The 20,399-nt window shown below is 38.7% G+C and overlaps 3 protein-coding genes across 3 annotated transcripts; all 3 read right to left on the bottom strand.

Annotated features, from left to right (window-relative positions):
- Nucleotides 1-1,108: 1,108 nt before the first annotated feature.
- Nucleotides 1,109-10,959, bottom strand: LOC145995160 (uncharacterized). The gene is made up of 2 exons (XM_083131710.1): nt 10,550-10,959; nt 1,109-1,532 (listed from the first exon to the last, which is right to left on the bottom strand). Exons 1-2 carry the CDS (start codon nt 10,718-10,720, stop codon nt 1,332-1,334), a joined length of 372 nt encoding a protein of 123 aa, XP_082987836.1. The 5' UTR covers nt 10,721-10,959; the 3' UTR covers nt 1,109-1,331.
- Nucleotides 10,960-13,441: 2,482 nt separating this feature from the next.
- Nucleotides 13,442-14,281, bottom strand: LOC145994965 (uncharacterized). Its single transcript, XM_083131497.1, has one exon. The coding sequence runs from the start codon at nt 14,279-14,281 to the stop codon at nt 13,442-13,444; it is 840 nt and encodes a 279-aa protein (XP_082987623.1).
- A 764-nt stretch (nt 14,282-15,045) lies between these two features.
- Nucleotides 15,046-18,636, bottom strand: LOC145994964 (uncharacterized). The gene has a single exon (XM_083131496.1). It carries the CDS (start codon nt 18,634-18,636, stop codon nt 15,046-15,048), a length of 3,591 nt encoding a protein of 1,196 aa, XP_082987622.1.
- Between the last annotated feature and the right edge of the window lie 1,763 nt (nt 18,637-20,399).

Below are 20,399 nucleotides of genomic sequence, written 5' to 3'. Positions count from 1 at the left end.
TATTTATGATTTTTTACAATATATAATTTTCCAAAAAAATTCGGGTAATTGTTTACGAAGATGTTCTTTTCCACAAATGACAAAGGAAAGTTTATCTCAGCTACGCTGCCAGTTTTTCGAAGGAAATCAAGGTTAACAGGTTAAGTGAAAAAAGCTTGCAAGAAGTATCATAAATTGTTCGGGACGTACAAAATTTTGCCCTCCGGCTGCAACAAGAAAAATGGTATTTGATGATTTAATGTACAAGTCTACAAAACTTTAAGGCGAACAATAAATCCACGAACTGCACATAAAACAAATTTATGAGAGCATACAGTAGTAATACATGCCATTACCGTTGAAATTTCGAAGTACTATACTAGCCTTTCTTCGCGACGAACTAAAATAAAGACATAAACAATTATGTTCCCTAATCCATTCCACGCTAAATGAATCATGAATCGAACATCTGAGTATAAAAGCACATATTAACAACTTGGTAAAATTACAGAAGGCAATTGTAATCTGTGAAATTGCAGGAGCGACAGTAATCTGTGTGAGCAAAGCATCATTTGGTTCTGAAGGTTTCATTAGACATTGTTGGCTGATTGAGAACACATTAAAGGATAACATTTGGTACAGAGTGCCTGACATCCTGTGTATGAAAATCTTTTAACACTGAACTCATAAGAGAAAGGAAGAGATAATTATACTGTCCGGCAACACCTAGAAATGAAGTTAATATGTGGTATGCCCTCCTTTTCATATGTGCACGATTCACACCTATTTATCATAAGAAGCTGTACCCTGTACGTTAACCGTGTCGCGCTACAATATAGTATTTAATAGTTAATACATAGATAGCGCTACCAATATTTGAATTGAAGGAGTCCAAAATAAACGCGTATACTTATCAAAATTGTAGAGAGGTGACCACTTTTAACAACATATTACTATTGTGGATTAGTTAGTCAATAGTGACACAAATAACAGTGACACAAAATGAATTCAGAGGAATTTATGATAGTCATACCACAGATAAAGATATACGTATAAGTGGTCATACATACATGTATTTTCTTATTTGATAGTTGATCAAAGTATGGACATGTGATTCGACATATTGATCTTCATATGAAGTAATCTTTATTTGCATATCATACCAGTATATAAATAAGTCAATACATAAATTTACAGTTACATTGTAGCACAATTAAAAATAAGAGAGGCACCGCTGTGTCACCTAATGTAGTCCTTGTGAACATTGCAACAAAGAATCGCTGGCAGTTCAGGTCGCTGCATAAACTTTTGCCAAGGCCAAAAGCACGGATGAACCGACAGATTCTTTGAAGTCAAATGGACTCGATGGGTATCGCTGATATCCTCCGTAGCACGAGCAATGGCAGCTGCGGAAGGATCACCATCACAGTCATGAAGACGAAGGGGCTCACTAGAAGGAACAGTCCGATGTAAATGAACACCAGCCACAAGGGCGAAGAGGCTGTTAGGAATAACATGGCTGCAAAAAAGGCTACCCCATACGACCGTGGGAACTGAAAAGAATGAAAACAGACTCAATATTCATGGTAAACAAAAATAAGCGGGATTAGAAGAGATGAAAGTGAGTGATACTAAAATTTTTAAAAACATAAAAGTAATTTAATTCAACAATAATAATAGTAAATTTTATGGTGCTATGCACACAATACAGGAAGTTCAAAGCGCAGCAACATGGTCCAATTTTTTCTTCTTCCAAAAGCAAGTCACCCCACAGTTGGGTGCCATTTGAGCTAAACACACCCCCTTAAAGTTTGGGATTCGGGCGACATTTTTCGGCCGTGCCCCACGAATTTTTATTTTCCCCGTAAGTATAACATATCTAGAATGTAGGTATCCGTGGTGAACCTGCTATATGATCCTCAAAGGTTCTGACCACTTTAATTTTCTTTTAAACTTGAGCTCAAAGGTATGCAGTGTGCACTTCACACACACAGCAATGTTCTCACTGAGCTTAACCTGTTTCTATCATAACCAATAGCCAAGTAATTAAGTTGTGACTTTAGCTCTTTATTTTAACATAATCTTGTTATAATGTTACACATAAATTTCCAATGTAATGTTTTTTCAATGAATATGTATTCTGTGGTTCTTCCATGAGCTCAAGTTAAAAAAAAAAGGTGATAAGATCCTTTGAGGGACATAGAGCAAGTCCGGTGAGGACGCTTACATTCTAGGCACGTTATTCTAATGGGAAAAATAAAAACACGTGGTGTACGGCCGGAAAATGTCGCTCGGATCCCAAATTTCTAGTGGTGTGTTTTTAGGTCCATTGGCAGGGGTGACTTGCTAAATTCTCGCATTTTGGGAATTTTGGGCCACGCTGGCGCTGCACTTTGTCTAAACAACGAAGAAAATGTACCGATATTTTGCATGAGCACTAATTACAAAACTGGCATATCCACATGCTGAAGAAGACGACTATTATACTTTTACTTGTGCAATTTATTATTCAATATATACGTACACGTGCGTTGAATTTTCCTTTTAAAAATATGATTACAAAAAAAATATTGAATTGTGACCCCGCCCAAGGAACTAGCAATGGGCTACGAGTTCAAGTAATGAAGTAATCTTGCATCACGTTAATGATTTATCTTCATTTCAACAATTTGTGAATGCAATTCAGATTTACAATTAACAAACAACACAGAGACTTCTTTAAGGATATTAAAAAGTTTGAAGTACATATCTTTTAAGATATAGTAATTTAGTTTGATAAGTATAGAAAGTGTTTTACCCAACTTGGAAAGGGTCGTAGCATATCGTATTGATTTCGTAATTTGAATCAAATTTCGATATACAATATATTACATTTGTATTTCTTATAGTTTTCTAAATAGACAAATCGAGATAATTAGTGTTTTATGAAGTTGTTACTTTGTGGATATTTAACAAAATACGTATATTTCTATACTTGGACGGGTTAAAGTTACAGTGGTGTAAATCACTTTAAAAAAACAAAAAAAAAAAAGTCTGGCTCACAGCACTTTGCTGCTGAACACAAGGACTGTTTCCTTTATCACTAGAACTTCAACTGTCATCTGTTGCCAATTGAATCAATCTCTGACTTACTTCACGTTTTCTGTTAACAGATTGACTTATCTCGATCTGGTTTCTGTGTCTAAGTCTTTTTTTTAAAGTGTCTAACACCACTGTAGCTTTAACCTGTCCATTTATTTGTTAACGAGAGATCACTATAATATTGATTGTTGCTAACAATTGTTTGGATTTCTCTGGCACGTCGATCAACATATTAAATATTCCATTATACAGAAACTTGCTACTTACTTCAATTCACAAAATTTCATATAAGCACCTTTGTGAGTTATCAAGATGTATTTAATGGTTCGATTCTTGACTCGAGTATACCAATGAATAATAGTCCAATCGATGATAACTTGCCGAATGAAGTTGTTATTTGATATCTCTCTCAGAACCACCAAACGATATGTTTGTGTCTTTGGGTGATTCAAAGATATTGAAGGTTCAAGATATATCGATTGTTTCGCTCCAGTAGACAGGCGAATGCAATCCGGCCTGTCTCCAAGGTGACACTTAAGTGTGTTGTGCGCAATCACTAGAATGTGAAACAGTAAAACGATAGTGTCACAATATGCAGATATTAAACACCTGAACAAGAACAATTTCTAGGTAAGAATGTTTACCATAGCATATGGAAAAGCGACTGTAGAACTCAACATGGAGAAGTAACATGCTTTTTGCGATTACTCTGCGGTCGAAAAGTAACTCATGAAGTTATTTACTAAATTTCATCAAATTGCATTGTAGAGTGTATTAATTGTCTTACATTTTGTGTTTATATCGTAAAATATTGAAACAAAAAAAATCATTCTTCATTTTAAACATCGGCCAATAGTTTTTATTCAGGGTGCGAAATCCTGGGGGGGACGAGGGGGATTTCCCCCACCAAAAATCTTGGCTTCAAAAATCCCCCACCAAACATTTCCGGGGAGGAGCGTTTTTGTTATAACAAACAAAAGATAAGTAATTTACTTTTAATTTCAAATATACTTTACTAAGAATATTATCGAAAACACACACACAAATTAGTGAGGTTGTGAGTATTGAATGTTTTCTCTCTCAAGAGATCATTTTCATTAACAAATCTACATCAATTCGCACAATAAAAGTAAAACAAGAATGCAAGACAATAATAAGTATGAAATCTAATTGATTTATATTAACATAATGCACAAACTAAACAAAAACTTAGTCATAATAAAACCACTTCAACTATTACATAATATATTAACATCTTTAACCGGTTAGGAAAGGAATTAGTCAGCTGGTTTACACTATCTGATATGTATAAAAGTAACAAATTAATTTCCTTTATGTAATTAATAACCATAATAATAATAAATTTTAATTGAGTAATTTATTTCTACTTTTAATAACATTACAAATATGTATATCTAAGGAGGGGGTGTTGTAGATTAAGAACTTTCTCCCCCCCACCAGTTTTCAATGATTTCGCACCCTGTTTTATTTCATGTTATATGTAATGAATACACAACAGCATATTCAATTGATCTAAAGCCAGAAACTGTGGATTTATTGCTTATGAAAAGAAAAGCACCAGGAAATGCGTATTTTTTGCAGTCCATTAGGATTAGCGTTTTGTAGATCTTCAATTTTAGAAAATTTCTAATTTCACATTTGATAGTTCTCGAGATATCAGCAGGTTAATTTAGATCGATTGTTGTCTCTCACGACCAGAAGGACGAACCGATCGTGTTAATTTATGTTGTATTGAGTTACGCTTTGGTAGGCCTATCATTCCACCAAAAGTTGTCTTTATGGACCATACAAGAAAGAAATCACTTCTAAAAACTTCGAAATGGCGGTAGTATACTGGACTGGATTTACTCCCGTTTCGCCGAATGCCCCAGAGACAAATATCTCACCTAAACAAAATTTTCGGCAAAATTGGAATTACCGTTTCGCCGAATATTTTGAATGGAGGGAATTTCCCTCCGCTGGGAAATTTCAGTGACTTAGGTGAAAGATAATTTCAACAAAGTCAGAAATTTATTGTAAAATTCTGTTCACATAAGTAGCATACTTGTTTGAGGTGAAGTCCAGTGTCAGAGGAGTTCGAGTGTTGCGGTACACCCGAAGTAAATGTTCCGAAATATAGCACCCTGCAGTGTTGCTTACTAGTAAAATGTTTCTCAAGACGCAGGGAATTTTCTGATTTGACATGACAAATGAAACGGTTATTGGAAAGTTTTGCATTGTAAATATTAATGGAATACGGTGTCGAATTTTACAGCCGAACGTCATGGAAAAAACTCCTGAAGAATTGTTTGAAAAGTCCATATGCCATAAACTATGGCAAAAATGACCTTCTCAGTTCCTCACTTGGAACACAGCTCATCTTCATTTGGAGGCAGTGGGGAGTGGATTGTGGTTGCATTACCTCCTTCCCCTAGCCTAAGGTAACAGCAAATTCGACACTAAAGATGTTGATGTGTCTCGACCGAGGTTAAGGTCCAAAATATCGTCAATCGAAATCCATCACTTTAATGATGATGCTGTTGTACACAAATGATTCTCAACAACCTTGTTGGCTGCGATTAAGGGCAGTCTTCTTGGTATGGCTACTAGTCTCATATTAAAATGATTTTGAGCTGACCTTCGTGGCGGAGTGGTAAGCACATCGCGCTACGACACCAGGGGTCGCGAGTTCGAATCCCGGCCTGGGCATGGTTGTTCTTTGTAAGTGTTCCTATATAAGTTTCATCATATATCATCATTCCCATCGTCGTGATTAGTTAAAACTGGAAGAAAAGCAACGCTAAATAAAATTATCAAATCAAATAAGATATATTGATTTTGGTTACATTATAGTTCAACAAAGTCTCGTCAACCTCAGCATAATACTGCAAAATTAGAGACCCCGGTTCGAACATCAATTAAGGCAACATCCATTTCATTCCTCCTCGTCGTCGCAATATTCTAATAGAAAGGATGGAAGAGAGATTGAGAGAACACCAAGTGTCGGTCTCATCTCGATTTTACAGAGGTTTGTGCCGGACCCTGTGGCCGAGTGGTTACCACATCGCGCTGCGACGCCCAGGGTCCCGGGTTCGAATCCCGCTCGGGCTTGGTTGTTTGTGAATGTCCATTCATCAATTTCATCATTCATCACCCATCTTCGCAAATCAGCCAAGAGGCACAAATAAACTAAATCAATCAATTACAGAGGTTTGTCTCGTTCTCGGCCTCGTCTTGACAAGTCTCGAAGGGTCTGTTCTTGTTCTTGACACTATTGATTTGATTTATTTTACTTCGCTTTTCTGTCACTTTTTTGAGACTGATGAAAGGACACTTACAAAGAATAGCCATACCCAGGCCTGGATTCGAACCCGGATCCCTGGCGTCGTAGAGCGCGGTGCTAACCACTCCGCCACAGGTTGGCAGATATCGTCTCGAATTTTCGACATGAGTCCAAGACTTCTCCCTAGCTGCGGTTATTCAGTAGGAGTGCTGCGAATAAAATTTAAAAACACATTGAAATATAGTGAAAATTTTTGCCATTGGCGTAGGTACAGGGTATGATTTTATCATCTTGGGTTCCTTCATTGAAATCTTTCTGGATCCGACACTATGTACCGAAATTGCCCCACTACCGTATTCAATCAATTTATTTGCACAATACAAGATTCAAAATCGCCAACGAAATAACGAGAGTACTATTCGTAACTCTACCATTACAAAACTATCCTCTGCAAACTTATAAGACAGAGAGAGAGAGAGAGAGAGAGAGAGAGAGAGAGAGAGAATTAATATTGTCATGGACAATTTGCGTTTGTCGACAATAGGAAACAAAATCTAATCTGCAGCTTATTCCAAATACGTAACAGCATGTGTTACTTAAGCCGTCCTCTGTGGCGGAGTGATTAGGATCCCAGCCTCTTCATCAATTTTATCACTCATCCTCATCGCGATTAGCCGAAAGTGGCAGAAAACCGAAGTAAAATTTACGAAATCAACGAATCAACCATTTATACTTAAAAAAATGTGATGTTCCGAAAACTGGGTAGAATCTGGAGACCATATTAGAAGGTGCAATGGACATAGAGCAACTTCACCAACAGGAAATCTTAATTTCATCTACGAGATGGCACTGTTTTGCGAAGAGTGACACGAGGAATGTTTCTATAGGCCCGAAAGTTAGTCAACAGCAGAATAATTATAAATAATAGTAAAATATTTGTCAAAAAAGAATGATAATAGATAAAATTATAATAAAAATAATGAAATATACAGGAACAAGATTCTCGCTAATATTGCCTTATTCCTTTCATTTAATTAGTGTAAAAATTTAAGCAGATACTTGAGTGTATCTATTACTTTTTCCAATTTATTTAATTTTCAAATTATGAAAATTGTATCGTTTGTTTTTTTCTTTTTGGGAGATACTGGAAATTACAATTTGTTCACTTTCAAAACCAGCCTACATAACAGTATCTACATGCCTACAAATATTCACTTCATTATTTTTTCAAAAAAATAAAAAATAATAATAATCCCAATCATGTAATATTTTTGTGATGTTTTAGTAATTTTGATGAATGAGCAAACCTTTTCCATATTAGAAACTTATTCATCATTGTGACTAAATTCAAATGCATGTTAATAAAAATCTGGGAAGTTGATTTCCTTTACGGTTCGAACTCAAACTGTGAAGTGACGTTCTTTACTAAAGTTCCGAACAAGATGATGCTCTTGGATAGCAAACTTTGGCCCTCGTCTCGATTTATACATACGCCTATATCGTACTCTCTATCGCCTCGTCATTATTCCTATACTCAACAAATGTTTCACTAAAGTCAATATTTGACAACGGTTTCATGCATTTTGCACGGCGCCATTCTTCTTCCGTTGCGGTCTTATGTCACAATGTTTAGACGTATTGCAAACAAGTTTCCTGTTCCATTAGCACATGTATGTCGAAACGGACGTTTCGTAATGGTAAACAGCACGGTGAAATCTAAAGGTTCCCTTCTATCCTATCAGTCGGTAATTATGGGTACGTCAGCACATGGGCTATTTGTACTCGTCACAAAATGCAGGCTTAAGCCCCTTAACTAGAACAAAATTGAGGACAGGGCGTTAAGAAGAAAATTAAAGATCTCCGCTAAAAAACCTCCCTCGCTCAGTTTCTAAAACTAATGCGGTCCTCGGCTCCTTACCAACAACTAAAACTCTTGTCATCTGAGGATGAAATCTCCATTCCAAGTTTAAAAGCTGACGCTATGAAGGGACTCTTAAGCCAGTCTCACACGGTAGTTAAGTTGGTCCTCACTTCCCGACCCACTTCCGACTCGAAACTTCCAGCCGGACCCTGTGGCTGAGTGGTTAGCACACCTGTCAATCAATCAATCAATTTCATCATTTCCTCACTCATTCCCATCTTCACAAATTACCCAAGAGGAACAAAACGCCCAGTCCCAATTAGCCTTACTGTGCATAAGGTGGACTTAAAACATCAATTCAATCAATCTAATGAAACCCTTCTCGTACGGTTTTGAAATATATTCTTCAATACAGAAACAGAAATACAAGAAAGTTGAATAACCAAGAAGAAACTAAACAGCTTTGGAAAGCCAAATTACGACGTACAACGGGAACGCAGCTTTACTGACCACCAAGAACCAGTGTTGTTCGGAGTTACGCAAAAACCTGTTCCTTTCTCGTTATTTACGTCACTTATTACATCACGAAGACATACAAGCAGGACGAAGACCTGAGCAAAGGAAGACATTTTACGAAATAATCTTAGCGTGAGATCACGTGCATTGAATTGCAAGTCTATCTTTGGGATGGGAGTGTCATACTCGTAAAAGTTACTGTAGTATTCTACCGTTAAAACTTAACAGTCTGCCTGTTAATGCAGCCGTTTTTCTGTTTTGGGGCTAAACCGACACATGTCTTGTTATAAGAAAATTCAGATTATTTTCACACAAAACTGGTGCAAAATATAAATTAGACTTGAAATTTTGCATAATTAACAAGAACATTAGACCCCTCGAAAGTATCGCTCAGTATTTTACGTATCCCGTGAAAGACAAAAATGATGAAAACTTATCAGCCGGTATCGTTAGCAAATTCCAACCGATACTTTCCGATACCGATACCACTGATATCGGCCGATATCGATACATCGGCATTGTTATCGGCTCAGTCCTAGTTCTTTATTTAAATTTGGATAATTTTATTTTGTTTTATTTTACTTCGCTTTTTCTACCACGTTTTACTAATTGCGAAGATGAGGATTAAAAGTGAAAAGTGATAAGATGAAATTGACGAATGGACAATCAGATATACAAATGGGCAGGGCACAATACCAGCGCCACACAATATTATCTTGGCTGCAAGTGCAGACGCCAGAGCCTACTTAGTCTGCAAGAAGGTAGTCCAGGCAGTGTATGCAAGGGTTTGTCCAGAATTTTCCATCTGGTGGTGGGGAGAGGAGGTGAGGGTAAACACACAAAATGACCATAAATTGGGTCTTTGTGAAAAATGTTATGGGGACTTAGGGAAGGGTGCATAAACCACTGCAGTGGACAATGCCCAATTGAGTTTGCATGCTAATAATATGGAGCTTCTGTTGAATTACTTTCAGTGAGTTTCGACTATAATGATATAATGGCTTAAGAAATAGGCTTGGTTTAAATCAAGGTGTCGCGGGTTCTATACCCGGTAGAGGCACGTTGCACAGTGTTTCAGATCCCACTTTAAACTGTAGGTTCAGTCCCGATTAGCTTATATGTTCATAAAGTGGACTAAAAACAACAAGTCAAACTAATATGGTTTCGGATCCCTTGATACAGCCTTAGAAGTAGAGAAGTAGAATACAAAGGCTATGAGCAAATTAGTCCTCCCGTCGCTTTGTAAACAAAGGATTCCGGGTTCGATACTGTGGAGGTACATAGTGGTTCGGACCCCACTTTAAACTGTAGGTTCATCCCAATTATTCTTTCTGTGTTCATAAAGTGGACTTAATGGTAAAAAGGCTATGAGCAAATTCAGAACAGGAGAGATGCGATGGGCGCGCACATCGAGATGTCTAAAAGCAAACAATTAACTTAAGAGTGAATTATAAAATGACCCCCTTTAACGCATAAAAATAAGCGATATTCGAGACAAACTGCCAAATCGTTAACAAATAAGTGAGTAACAACTAAAAGAAAATTGTCTCACCTCTAAAAGAATTGCATAGATCCGCCACTGTAAACTGAGCTTTGACCATCGGTCTTTGACACACCTTGCTGGTCTAGGAAAACACCAGAATGGAGGTGACAAGCCGTTTCATAACAAAAACAATCTATTATTTTGTACAATTACAGTGGCATCTACATTGCATAATTTTACTTAGCATGCTGGATTCGCCCCGAAAATAATTCATCTTCATACTGTTGCAAGGACTTAAAGCACTTACACACGTGGAAATGTACAAAGAAATCGAAAGTGGTCTTACCTCATACACGCGATTTTCACTTTCTCCCGTCTGCTCGTATTGTATCTCCGATGATTGGGTCACAGCATTCTGTTCAGTCACCGTTTCTGAATCGCAGAAGATTCGTTTCCGATTTTTTCTGCGTGATCTGGACATTTGCGATACCACCGTCCCAACACGGACATTTCTCATGCACAAATCCTTCTAAAAAAGCACCATAATCGTCCAAAAATCCTGGCTCCCAAGTTTCGCAGCAGCCAGGTTTACGACGAAGCTTCCCGATCTCGCAACCAGGTGGCACCGCTAACGGCGAAGTCGAAGAAAGTAAGATCTGGTCACGTGAACCGATTTATCGTGCCGTCAAGGTCGCAGCATCTCCCTGACATTTTACGTACCGTTGTTCTTTTCTCAAAACCGAACCTTACAGATCGTCTGCTGATATCGACAGAGTGATAACTTCGCATGTACGCTGTAGTGTGATGGTGAATAAGTTAAATCTTTCCGTTTTCTTCACTTAAGCATGACGTAACTGCCGAAACCCTTTCCTCTTCCGCAAGTTGCTTTATAAACAAGTAATGTAAACGTCTGCGATAAAACTTGTAGTCTTCCTTTCACTTTCTACAGAGAGGTAACCGTTGTCTTTCGTGGTTAACGTGAATGGTACTATATTTACTGTACTACTTTCTCCCACTTTGCAATAAGCTGGTTGGAAGCGACACTTTACCGATCGCTTCCTCAAGGCAAATCAACAGCGGAAACTAAAACATATCTATATTAAGATTGAAAAATATTTACTCCTTTACATTTCAAACGCTTATTGGCGTGCAAAAAAGGAACCATGTCATTCTTTCTTGTCACAACTACGCCAATATCGAATTTGGTCTTTCTCAGATATATTAATTTAATCGATACTGAACGTTATTTCAATTATAGGTGGAAATTTAGGGAATAGAGGAGAAGGTTAGATGTATCGCGAATTTGTTACATGCTACAAATAGGCAGGCAGTGCTGTAGTCTCAACATTGTCACAGAATATACCCTACGTTTCGTGAAACGTTAGGTGGAGGCCATGTTTCCATTAACTTTTGATTGTTTCCAAAAACTGAAGAAAGGAATAAAGTTTACCAAAAAATAATTCATGTTAGAATACTGATGATGATATACCTATAATTGACATAAAAAGAAGCATTTTACAATAGAAGGCATTAAAGATATAGATATGAAACGTGTATTTTCACAATTGCCTTACTTATTTTGGAATTGTCCGTTTGTATACTCAGGCCCGTAGCTAGAACTGACCTCCAGGGAGAGCTCACGGGTTATCAGGGGGGCTTTGTAAACCAAGTCCATTTTTCAAAAGTAAAATAGTATTAAATGAAGGTAAATTATGTGTGTCGGGAGTCATTAAATTAATTTAAAATATAAAATTTAGAAATATCATACAAATACTACAGTTTGTTTTTCTATATCTTCTAAAACATCTCTTGAAGTGCTAATGACTGCTGCACCATCCCTTAATACACACTCCATACTATTTTTGATGATACAGATATATATATATATATATATATATATATATATATATCATACATGTTCAAATGTACAATATTCACTTGAATCATAGTGCCTACCGTGCATTCCATCCCCGGCCAAAGCAATAAAACTTGGGATCTGTTGACATTTGACGCAGATGCGGAAGGAATGTGGATGATGACGTCAAAGTCACAGATTTCTGTCTGAACGAGAGGCTGCAACAGGGGCAGGGAAGGTAGAGATAAAGAAGGCTCTCTATGAAAAACTTTCTAAAGTCTAGAGAATCTTCTAAATACTTGCCGCTGCTTAGATTTCTGCCCATAAACAAGACGAACGAACGAAGTTGTGAACAAAATAATATATTCTGTCTACATTTTCACTCTTCACCTCAAACAAATTAGAATACAAAATAGTTTTAGCTAATGTCAAGGGGGCTTGAGGCAGTGTCAGGGGGGGCTGGCGACCCTGTCAGGGGGGCTGAGCCCCCCCTGGCCCCTGCCTGGCTACGGGCCTGTGTATGCTGTTACTAACTTTAATAATACTGCTAATTTCACTGAAAAAATGTTTGGAAAGAGCAAGAAACGAACACAAAAAACAACACTTATCTTGTTATCTTTAGTTCCCTTTGTTTTTAAACTGAAATGTAACAGACCTCAGTTGTTGCGTTTAACGATAAGAGCCTAGTGTGCCACCAATTGTTGCAGGGAAGAGAAATAGAATATTGCCGAGACTCCCATAGGCGGGCTTACTCGATGTAAAGTCAAACTTCTGCATTAGCTTGGATAACAAAAAGCAGATCTCATATTACTTAAGACTTGCACATCAACCAGGATAGCAAAGGTTGTTAAAATTTACTGCACACATTTTTGCAAAATTATTCACTCAAATTGTATCTCAATAAAATGCTGATATGCATCGTGGAATCACACCCCTCTCCCCATCTCAACATTGTTCCCGATCACGTGATACCAGAAGTATTTGACAAGTTCACTGGAGGTGGAGATGACCAAATTATGTAAATAAATATAAACATAACGAAAGTCAAGTGTTTGCGATTGCCGTAACTGTTTCACCATACTGATTTTTGTACGAATGCAGTAGACGTTATGTCTTGTAAATGCTATATTTGAAGAATACACATGATTACATACACAAACTAACAAGTACAACTAGATTGTGTTTCCGCAACACACACGCACGTCTTCGTAGAATGTTCCACTGCTGCCGACTGAGACTGTCTTGAGGCAGTGTTGCCAACTTTACACGCTGCTTCACTGGCGTGCTACACGTCCCACTAAAATACACTGATTAATGATTAAAACCTGAACATTCTCCCCCCCCTCCTTGATTTACTAAATCAACATAAAACACTACAACAAATTATTTCTCTGTTGGAAAAGGGATGAGTTTATGAATTGGTCTTTTAAATGTACCCTGAGTAGTGCGAACGTTCACTACTCTCACAAATTTATCAGATCCTGTGTAGACCTCTTCGATGACTCCAGTCCTCCATGTGAGGGGTGGAACATGGTCTTCCTTCATTAGCACCACCATTCCTGGTCGGAGATTGGGTTTGGTTGTTGTCCATTTGGTTCTCTGCTGCAGGTTGTTGAGATAGTCCCTGGACCACCGCTGCCAGATGTGTTGGTAGATCCGTTGAATCCGTTGCCACCGATCCAGGCGATTTTCTGCTATATGTGTCACATCAAGCTCGGGAAAGGATGTTAGAGGACTACCTATTAGGAAACGACCTGGGGTGAGATAACTATTGTCAGTAGGGTCATTGGACATAGCAGTGATAGGACGTGAATTTAAACACGCTTCGATTTGACAAAGCAAAGTTGAAAGTTCTTCAAATTTGAAGTGCTGATTTCCAGCTGATCTTCTTAAGTGGTATTTCATTGATTTTATCGCTGCTTCCTGCAGGCCATTGAAATGGGGCGCATGTGGAGGTATGAAATGCCATATGAATTCTTCTGATGCTGCATACTTGTGTATTTCAGTCTTGAATTCTTGAGACTCAAACAGCTGACGCAATTGTTGTAGTTCTCTGTAAGCTCCAACGAAGTTTGTTCCATTATCGCTGTATAAATTTCTACATTTTCCCTTCTTGAAGTAAATCTCCTTAGAGCTGCGATAAAGGCAGATGATGTTAGATCTGAGACTAATTCTAGATGTATAGCCTTTGTAGTGAGACAGACGAAGACTGCTACATAACATTTTCTCGAAATCTTGCTTCTTGCATTTCCTGATTTCACATTAAATGGACCAGCATAATCCACTCCTGCATTGAGGAATGCTCTACCTGGTTGAAGTCTTGTTGATGGTAGTTGACCCATTAGTTGCTCTGACATAGATGATTTTAGCTTGAAGCAAGGTAAACAATTATGTATAACCTTCCTGATGACTTGTCTTACTCTCGGAATCCAGTATTTTTGGCGAAGTGAGGCCAACAGTGGCTGAGAGCCCGCGTGAAGTAATCTCTGATGCTCTGCTAGTATAATGAGTCTTGTTAAATGATGCTCTGATGGCAATATGAGTTGGTGTTTGCTCTCATAGGGTATTTGAGCATTTTGTAGTCTCCCACCTACTCGAGGCATGTTGTTTTCGTCTATGAATGGATAGAGACTTTTAATGGACTATCCCTTGACACTTGTCCATTGCGTTGAAGATCCTGGAATGCTTCTCTGAAAACATCTTGTTGTGTTGCCTTGATTATTGCTGCCAGGCTGAGTCTCAAATCGTTTGCTGTTAGCTGCTCTGTTTTCTTGTTTTCACGATTCTTTGTGTTTTGAATGAAACGCTGGCAATAGACAATGACTCTAACTAGTTTCGATAATGACGAAAAATTGTGGATGAAGGTCGTCGATGGAACTTGAATGACTAGTGATGTAACCCCCTTTCTTTCTTTTGTAACTTCGTCTTGCTCTGCGTGTGACGAAGAATTTGGCCATGATGAAGATTCTTCACTCAAGAATGTGGGTTCATTCCACCAGTGTATTGTCTTGCAATGTGGCCGGTTCTACACCTCGAGATACAAGGTCCGCAGGATTGTCATGTGATGACACGTGTCTCCATTGTGAAGGACTTGTTGAATCTTGAACCTGTGCCACCCTGTTGGCGATAAAAGTTTTCCACTTGTTTGGTGGCGATGACAGCCATGCTAGGACTATCTTCGAATCTGTCCAAAAATATACTTTACTGATTGGAAGATTGAGTACCGCTAATACCTTCTTCATTAATTTGGCAAGTAAAACTGCTCCACACAGTTCCAGACGTGGAAGTGTAACCTGTTTTACTGGAGCCACTCTTGATTTGGCGCAAAGAAGTTTAACTGCAACATCACCACTTTTGTTTGTTGACCTAACGTAGATTGCTGCACCGTAAGCCCTTGTACTGGCATCGCAGAATCCATGAAGCTGTATGTCGTTTATTTTTCCTTCAATCAAGATGAATCTATTGACTCGTATATCATTGATGCGTGGTAGGTTTCTATACAACTGAAACCATTGCTGCAATAACGTCGGTGGTAAGCTCTCGTCCCAATCGATGCGTTGAAACCACAACTGTTGTAGAAATGCCTTAAAACTGATGACTACAGGACTGACCAATCCAAGAGGATCGAATATTGAGGCGATTATTGACGGTACTCTTCTTTTGCTTATTTCTGCTGCGTGGGCAGATGTTGATCCTGCCTTGTTGGCGATTAAGAATTTGTCTGTGCCTGGATCCCAGAGTAGACCAAGAGTTTTGACACCTTTATCCTTATCTAACTGAAGTGGTAACTGCACTTCTCTGTGGCTATGAGGTACTGCCTCTAAAAGTGCTGGATGGTTAGAACACCATTTTCGAAGATTGAAACCGCCACTTCGTAGAAGATGGATTAATTCTTGTTGTAATTTCAGTGCATCCTCTACACTGTCGCTGCCTGATAAACAATCATCCATGTACATATCTTCCCTTACAGCTCTTGCTCCATTCGGATACACGTGTTGTTGCTGTTCGGCTAGCATTTGTGTACACGCTGTTGCGAGGAATGAAGCTGGTTTTGTGCCATAAGTCACCGTTAAAAGTTCATAAGTGTCTACTGCGCTGTCTGATGAGTATCTCCAGAATATTCTCTGCAATGGTAAGTCGTCTTCATGCACCATAATTTGGCGGAACATTTTCTCCGTGTCTGCCGTAAATGCTATGCTGTGTGTGCGAAATCGTAGAATGACGGAGTACAGATCTTGTTGCAGAATTGGACCTGCTAGTAAAATGTCGTTAAGTGACTTTCCAGATGTAGTGTTGGCGCTGGCATCATAGACAACTCTGGTCTTCGTTGTGCTGCTGTCTGGCTTGAATACTGGATGATGAGGCATGTAGAATACTTGTGTGTCATCCTTGACTGTGTCTGATTCTAACTTTCTCATGTGTCCTAAATTCTCGTATTCCTTCATGAAGTTATTGTAATCTTCTTTCAGAGCTGGCTGCCTCTTCAATCTTCTCTCCAGTTGTTCCAGTCTACTCATGGCTTGCTGAGTTGAATCTCCTAATTGTGGATGATTTGGGCGTTTAGGTAGACGTACTATGAAACGACCAGATTCGGATCGCGTTGTATTTAATTTAAAGTGCTCTTCACATAGTTCTTCTTCCATAGATCCGTGTGGTGACTCTATTCCTTCCAACTCCCAGAAGCGTGCAAGTTGTTTTTCCAAACTGTCATCTGTTCTTGCAAAACATGCAGTGATTGATGAGTTGCATTCTTGAGGCATGGATCCACCCAGTATCCATCCAAGTTGCGAATCTTGCAGAACAGGGTAATTGCCTTCTCTACTTAGACGTTCTGGCTTCAGTATGGAGTAGAAAAGCCCTGCGCCCAAACGAATGTCTATCTTGCCAGGTTTGTTGAATGTGGGGTCTGCCAGTGCGATGTCCGTTGGAATATTCCATGTATCGTAGTTTATGTGCTCTGCAGGCATATCTCCAGTGATTTTTGGCAGAACTGAACAAGAGATTGTAGTGGAGAAGTCATTCGCGAGTGATGAAATGTTCACATTCACACTGAAGCGAGTTTCCGACGTTGAGTTATTTATCCCATGAATTGGAATGTACGTCCTTTGTTTCTTGAGACGCAGTCTTTGTACGGTTTCCTCCGTTACGATATTTGATTGACTTCCATTATCTAGTAAGGCACGACATGTAACCAATCTTCCGTCCTTATCCTTCACTTGTACCAAAGCAGTTGAAAGTAGAACATGCGATGTGTGTCTGGTCTTGAAACTGCAGTATGATGCTTGCGTATTCTCCCGATTGTGAGTCTCACTCTCCGCCACTGAGCCTTGGGTGTCGGTGTGTCTGTTCTGTGTTTCCCTTCGAACGGCACCGAGCTTTCGTTGATCATCGTGCAGCAAAGTGTTGTGCTTCTGTGAACATGCTCTGCAATTGCCTGATTTACAGTCTCTGCTTCGATGTGGCTTCAAACAGTTCCAACACAACTTGTTTTCACGCACACACTGTCTCCTTTGATGTACATTTGCACTGAGAAAACCTGGGCATGCATACAGAAAATGAGAAGGCTGTTGTTTACAATACAAACATGCATTTGATGAAGAAGCCAAATATGAATGTGACTGCTGTGTAGTTTTGTTTTGTTTGGTCCTTGCCTCATTGAATTTATTATCCCTTGGTGTCTGGCTGATTTGCGGTTTGATAGTTTCTAGAGCTTGACATTTATGCTCGAGAAATGTAAAGAATTCTGAGAGTGGTGGGAAGTCTTGCTCAGTGTGAGTTAATTCCCAATCACGTCTTGTTTGCATGTCTAATTGAGATACGAAGTGCTGCAATAATACTACATCCTCTAAAGGTTGCGACAACTGTAATGCCTTTAATGCCGAAAGATTGCTTGTAATGGTATTTGCGAAGTGACGCAAATCTGACGCATTTTCCCTACTAACTGAGTGAACGTGCAAGAATTCCTTTATGTGTGTTGCCGCTATGAACTTCTTGTGTTCATAGCGCTGAACTAGCTGTTCCCAAGCTACTGTGTAGTTGCCTTCAGTGATTGGCAAATTCTGGATTAAGCGTAGTGCCTGACCCTTAACAGCTGATTTCAAATAATGGAATTTCTGAATTGCAGATAAGGTGTCATTATTGTGCACCATGGCTACAAATGTATCCGAAAACCCTAACCATTTGTCGTAACTACCATCAAAAGTAGGAAGAGAAATCGAAGGTAGCTTGAGCTGGTTGTCTTTATTTGTAAATTTCTGATCAGCTGATTCTTGACCCTGATTATTGATTGCATCATGTTTAGAAATTATGTTTTGCATTTGAACCTTTATTTGAAAGTACAACTCTTCAACTTCAATGCGGTAAGTTTCATGTTCTTCTGACTCGTCGTCTTCGAGTTCCAGCTGTGTTTGCACTTCATTGAATTTTGCCCAAACATCTGATAAATACGGAGCACGGCATTTCACCTCCTCAATATTTTGAGTTTCCTCGAAGTTCTGAATGAATTCTAACAAACGTGTAAGTTGCCCCTTTACAACTCCGCGCCGTCGTGTTAATTTCTTCCGTGCTTCTTGATTCATTGTAAAAGGAAGGGAAAGAAACAAGAGGGAAGGAATTGAGCTTGTGTGGGTGTTGTGTTGGCAGAAATGACTGACCTTTGTACAGCTGATTGCCGCTCCTGACTCCAGACGTCAACAAGGCTGATCGGAGCTCCGTTGTTGATAGTGGCTGCAACACGAGAAGAATTGCTGGCCGCGACGAAATGAACTGCGCGCGAAATGTGCCACGCCCGAAATATTCACGTAACCTTCTTAGTTCCCGTACTGAGAAATATACGTATGCTGCTATGTTCAATGTATGTAATACACAATAATGCTGCTGTTAACTGTATGTAATACATTAAGAACACTAAGAACACACTAGTACCGAGTGTGTTCTTGAAGCGACACGCACATAACTGTACTGCAATGACTGTTTTTCACATCACAAACTACGCACTTGATAACGTCCACAATGGCATCCGTCCGCACGGAGGACCATACATGTTTGCGATTGCCGTAACTGTTTCACCATACCGATTTTTGTACGAATGCAGTAGACGTTTTGTCTTGTAAATGCTATATTTGAAGAATACACATGATTACATACACAAACTAACAAGTACAACTAGATTGTGTTCCCACAACACACACGCACGTCTTCGTAGAATGTTCCACTGCTGCCGACTGAGACTGTCTTGAGGCAGTGTTGCCAACTTTACACGCTGCTTCACTGGCGTGCTACACGTCCCACTAAAATACACTGATTAATGATTAAAACCTGAACATAAAGTAAGAATATGCTAATGAGTAAGGAGGGTGCGAAATCCTGGGGGACGGGGGATTTCCCCCACCAACAATCTTGCCCTCAAAAATCCCCCACCAAAAATTTCCGGGGGCGAAAACAAAAAACAAAAGATAAGCAATTACTTTTAATTTCAAATATACTGTACTAAGAATAATATCGAATGCATACACAAATTAGTGTAGTTGTGAATGTTCAATGCTTTTTCTCTCTCAAGAGATCATTAAGAAATCTACACGAATACGCACAATAAAAGTAAAACAGGAATGCAAAACAATAATAACTAATTTATTAACATCTTTAACCAGTTAGTAAGGGACGTAGTTTGCTACTTTATAATATCTGATATAGAAAAAGTAACAATTTTTTTGTAATTAATAATAATAATACGTTATATTTTTAATTTAGTAATTTATTTGTACTTTTAATAACATTATAAATATGTATGTCCTATAATTTATATGTATGTGTGTGAGGGAGGGGGGATTTGTAGATTAAGCTCTTTCTCCCCCTCCCCACCAGTCTTAAATGATTTCGCACCCTGTGAGTAAGGTTAACCAGAGGGTATAAGTAGAGCTAGGAATTTTAGGTGCTGCACCTTATATTTTTTTGTGTTAAAATGGGTAAAAAAGTGACTCATCCCCAAAATAAGCATGTATTGAACTCTGCTCATGGTGTTTCGGTTGCACCTTTTTGCACCTTTTTCACAATCTCAGAACCTTTTCCACCTTTTTCACAATGTCAGAACCTTTTGCACCTTTTCGCCCTTTTTGCATCTTTATTATTTTTTTCAAATACAACTCGCATGCTGTTTAACCCCATCCACATTCGAGGCACGGCTTCTTGGCACGCGATTCTTGTTTACCACACAACAATGAATCGGCTTTCTTCAGTTCTTGGACGTTAATGTAGTAAGCGCGCAGACTTTAAACAGTGCCAACAACGAAGCGTTACAATTGCTAGAAGTTGTGCTCTTTTTGTCCTATGCTGTATTGTTTAC

The sequence above is a fragment of the Lepisma saccharinum genome, chromosome 11, assembly GCF_977018435.1.
Source record: "Lepisma saccharinum chromosome 11, izLepSacc3.1, whole genome shotgun sequence".
In the NCBI taxonomy this organism is placed as follows: domain Eukaryota; kingdom Metazoa; phylum Arthropoda; class Insecta; order Zygentoma; family Lepismatidae; genus Lepisma; species Lepisma saccharinum.
This window is presented reverse-complemented; position numbering and strand designations above follow the sequence as displayed.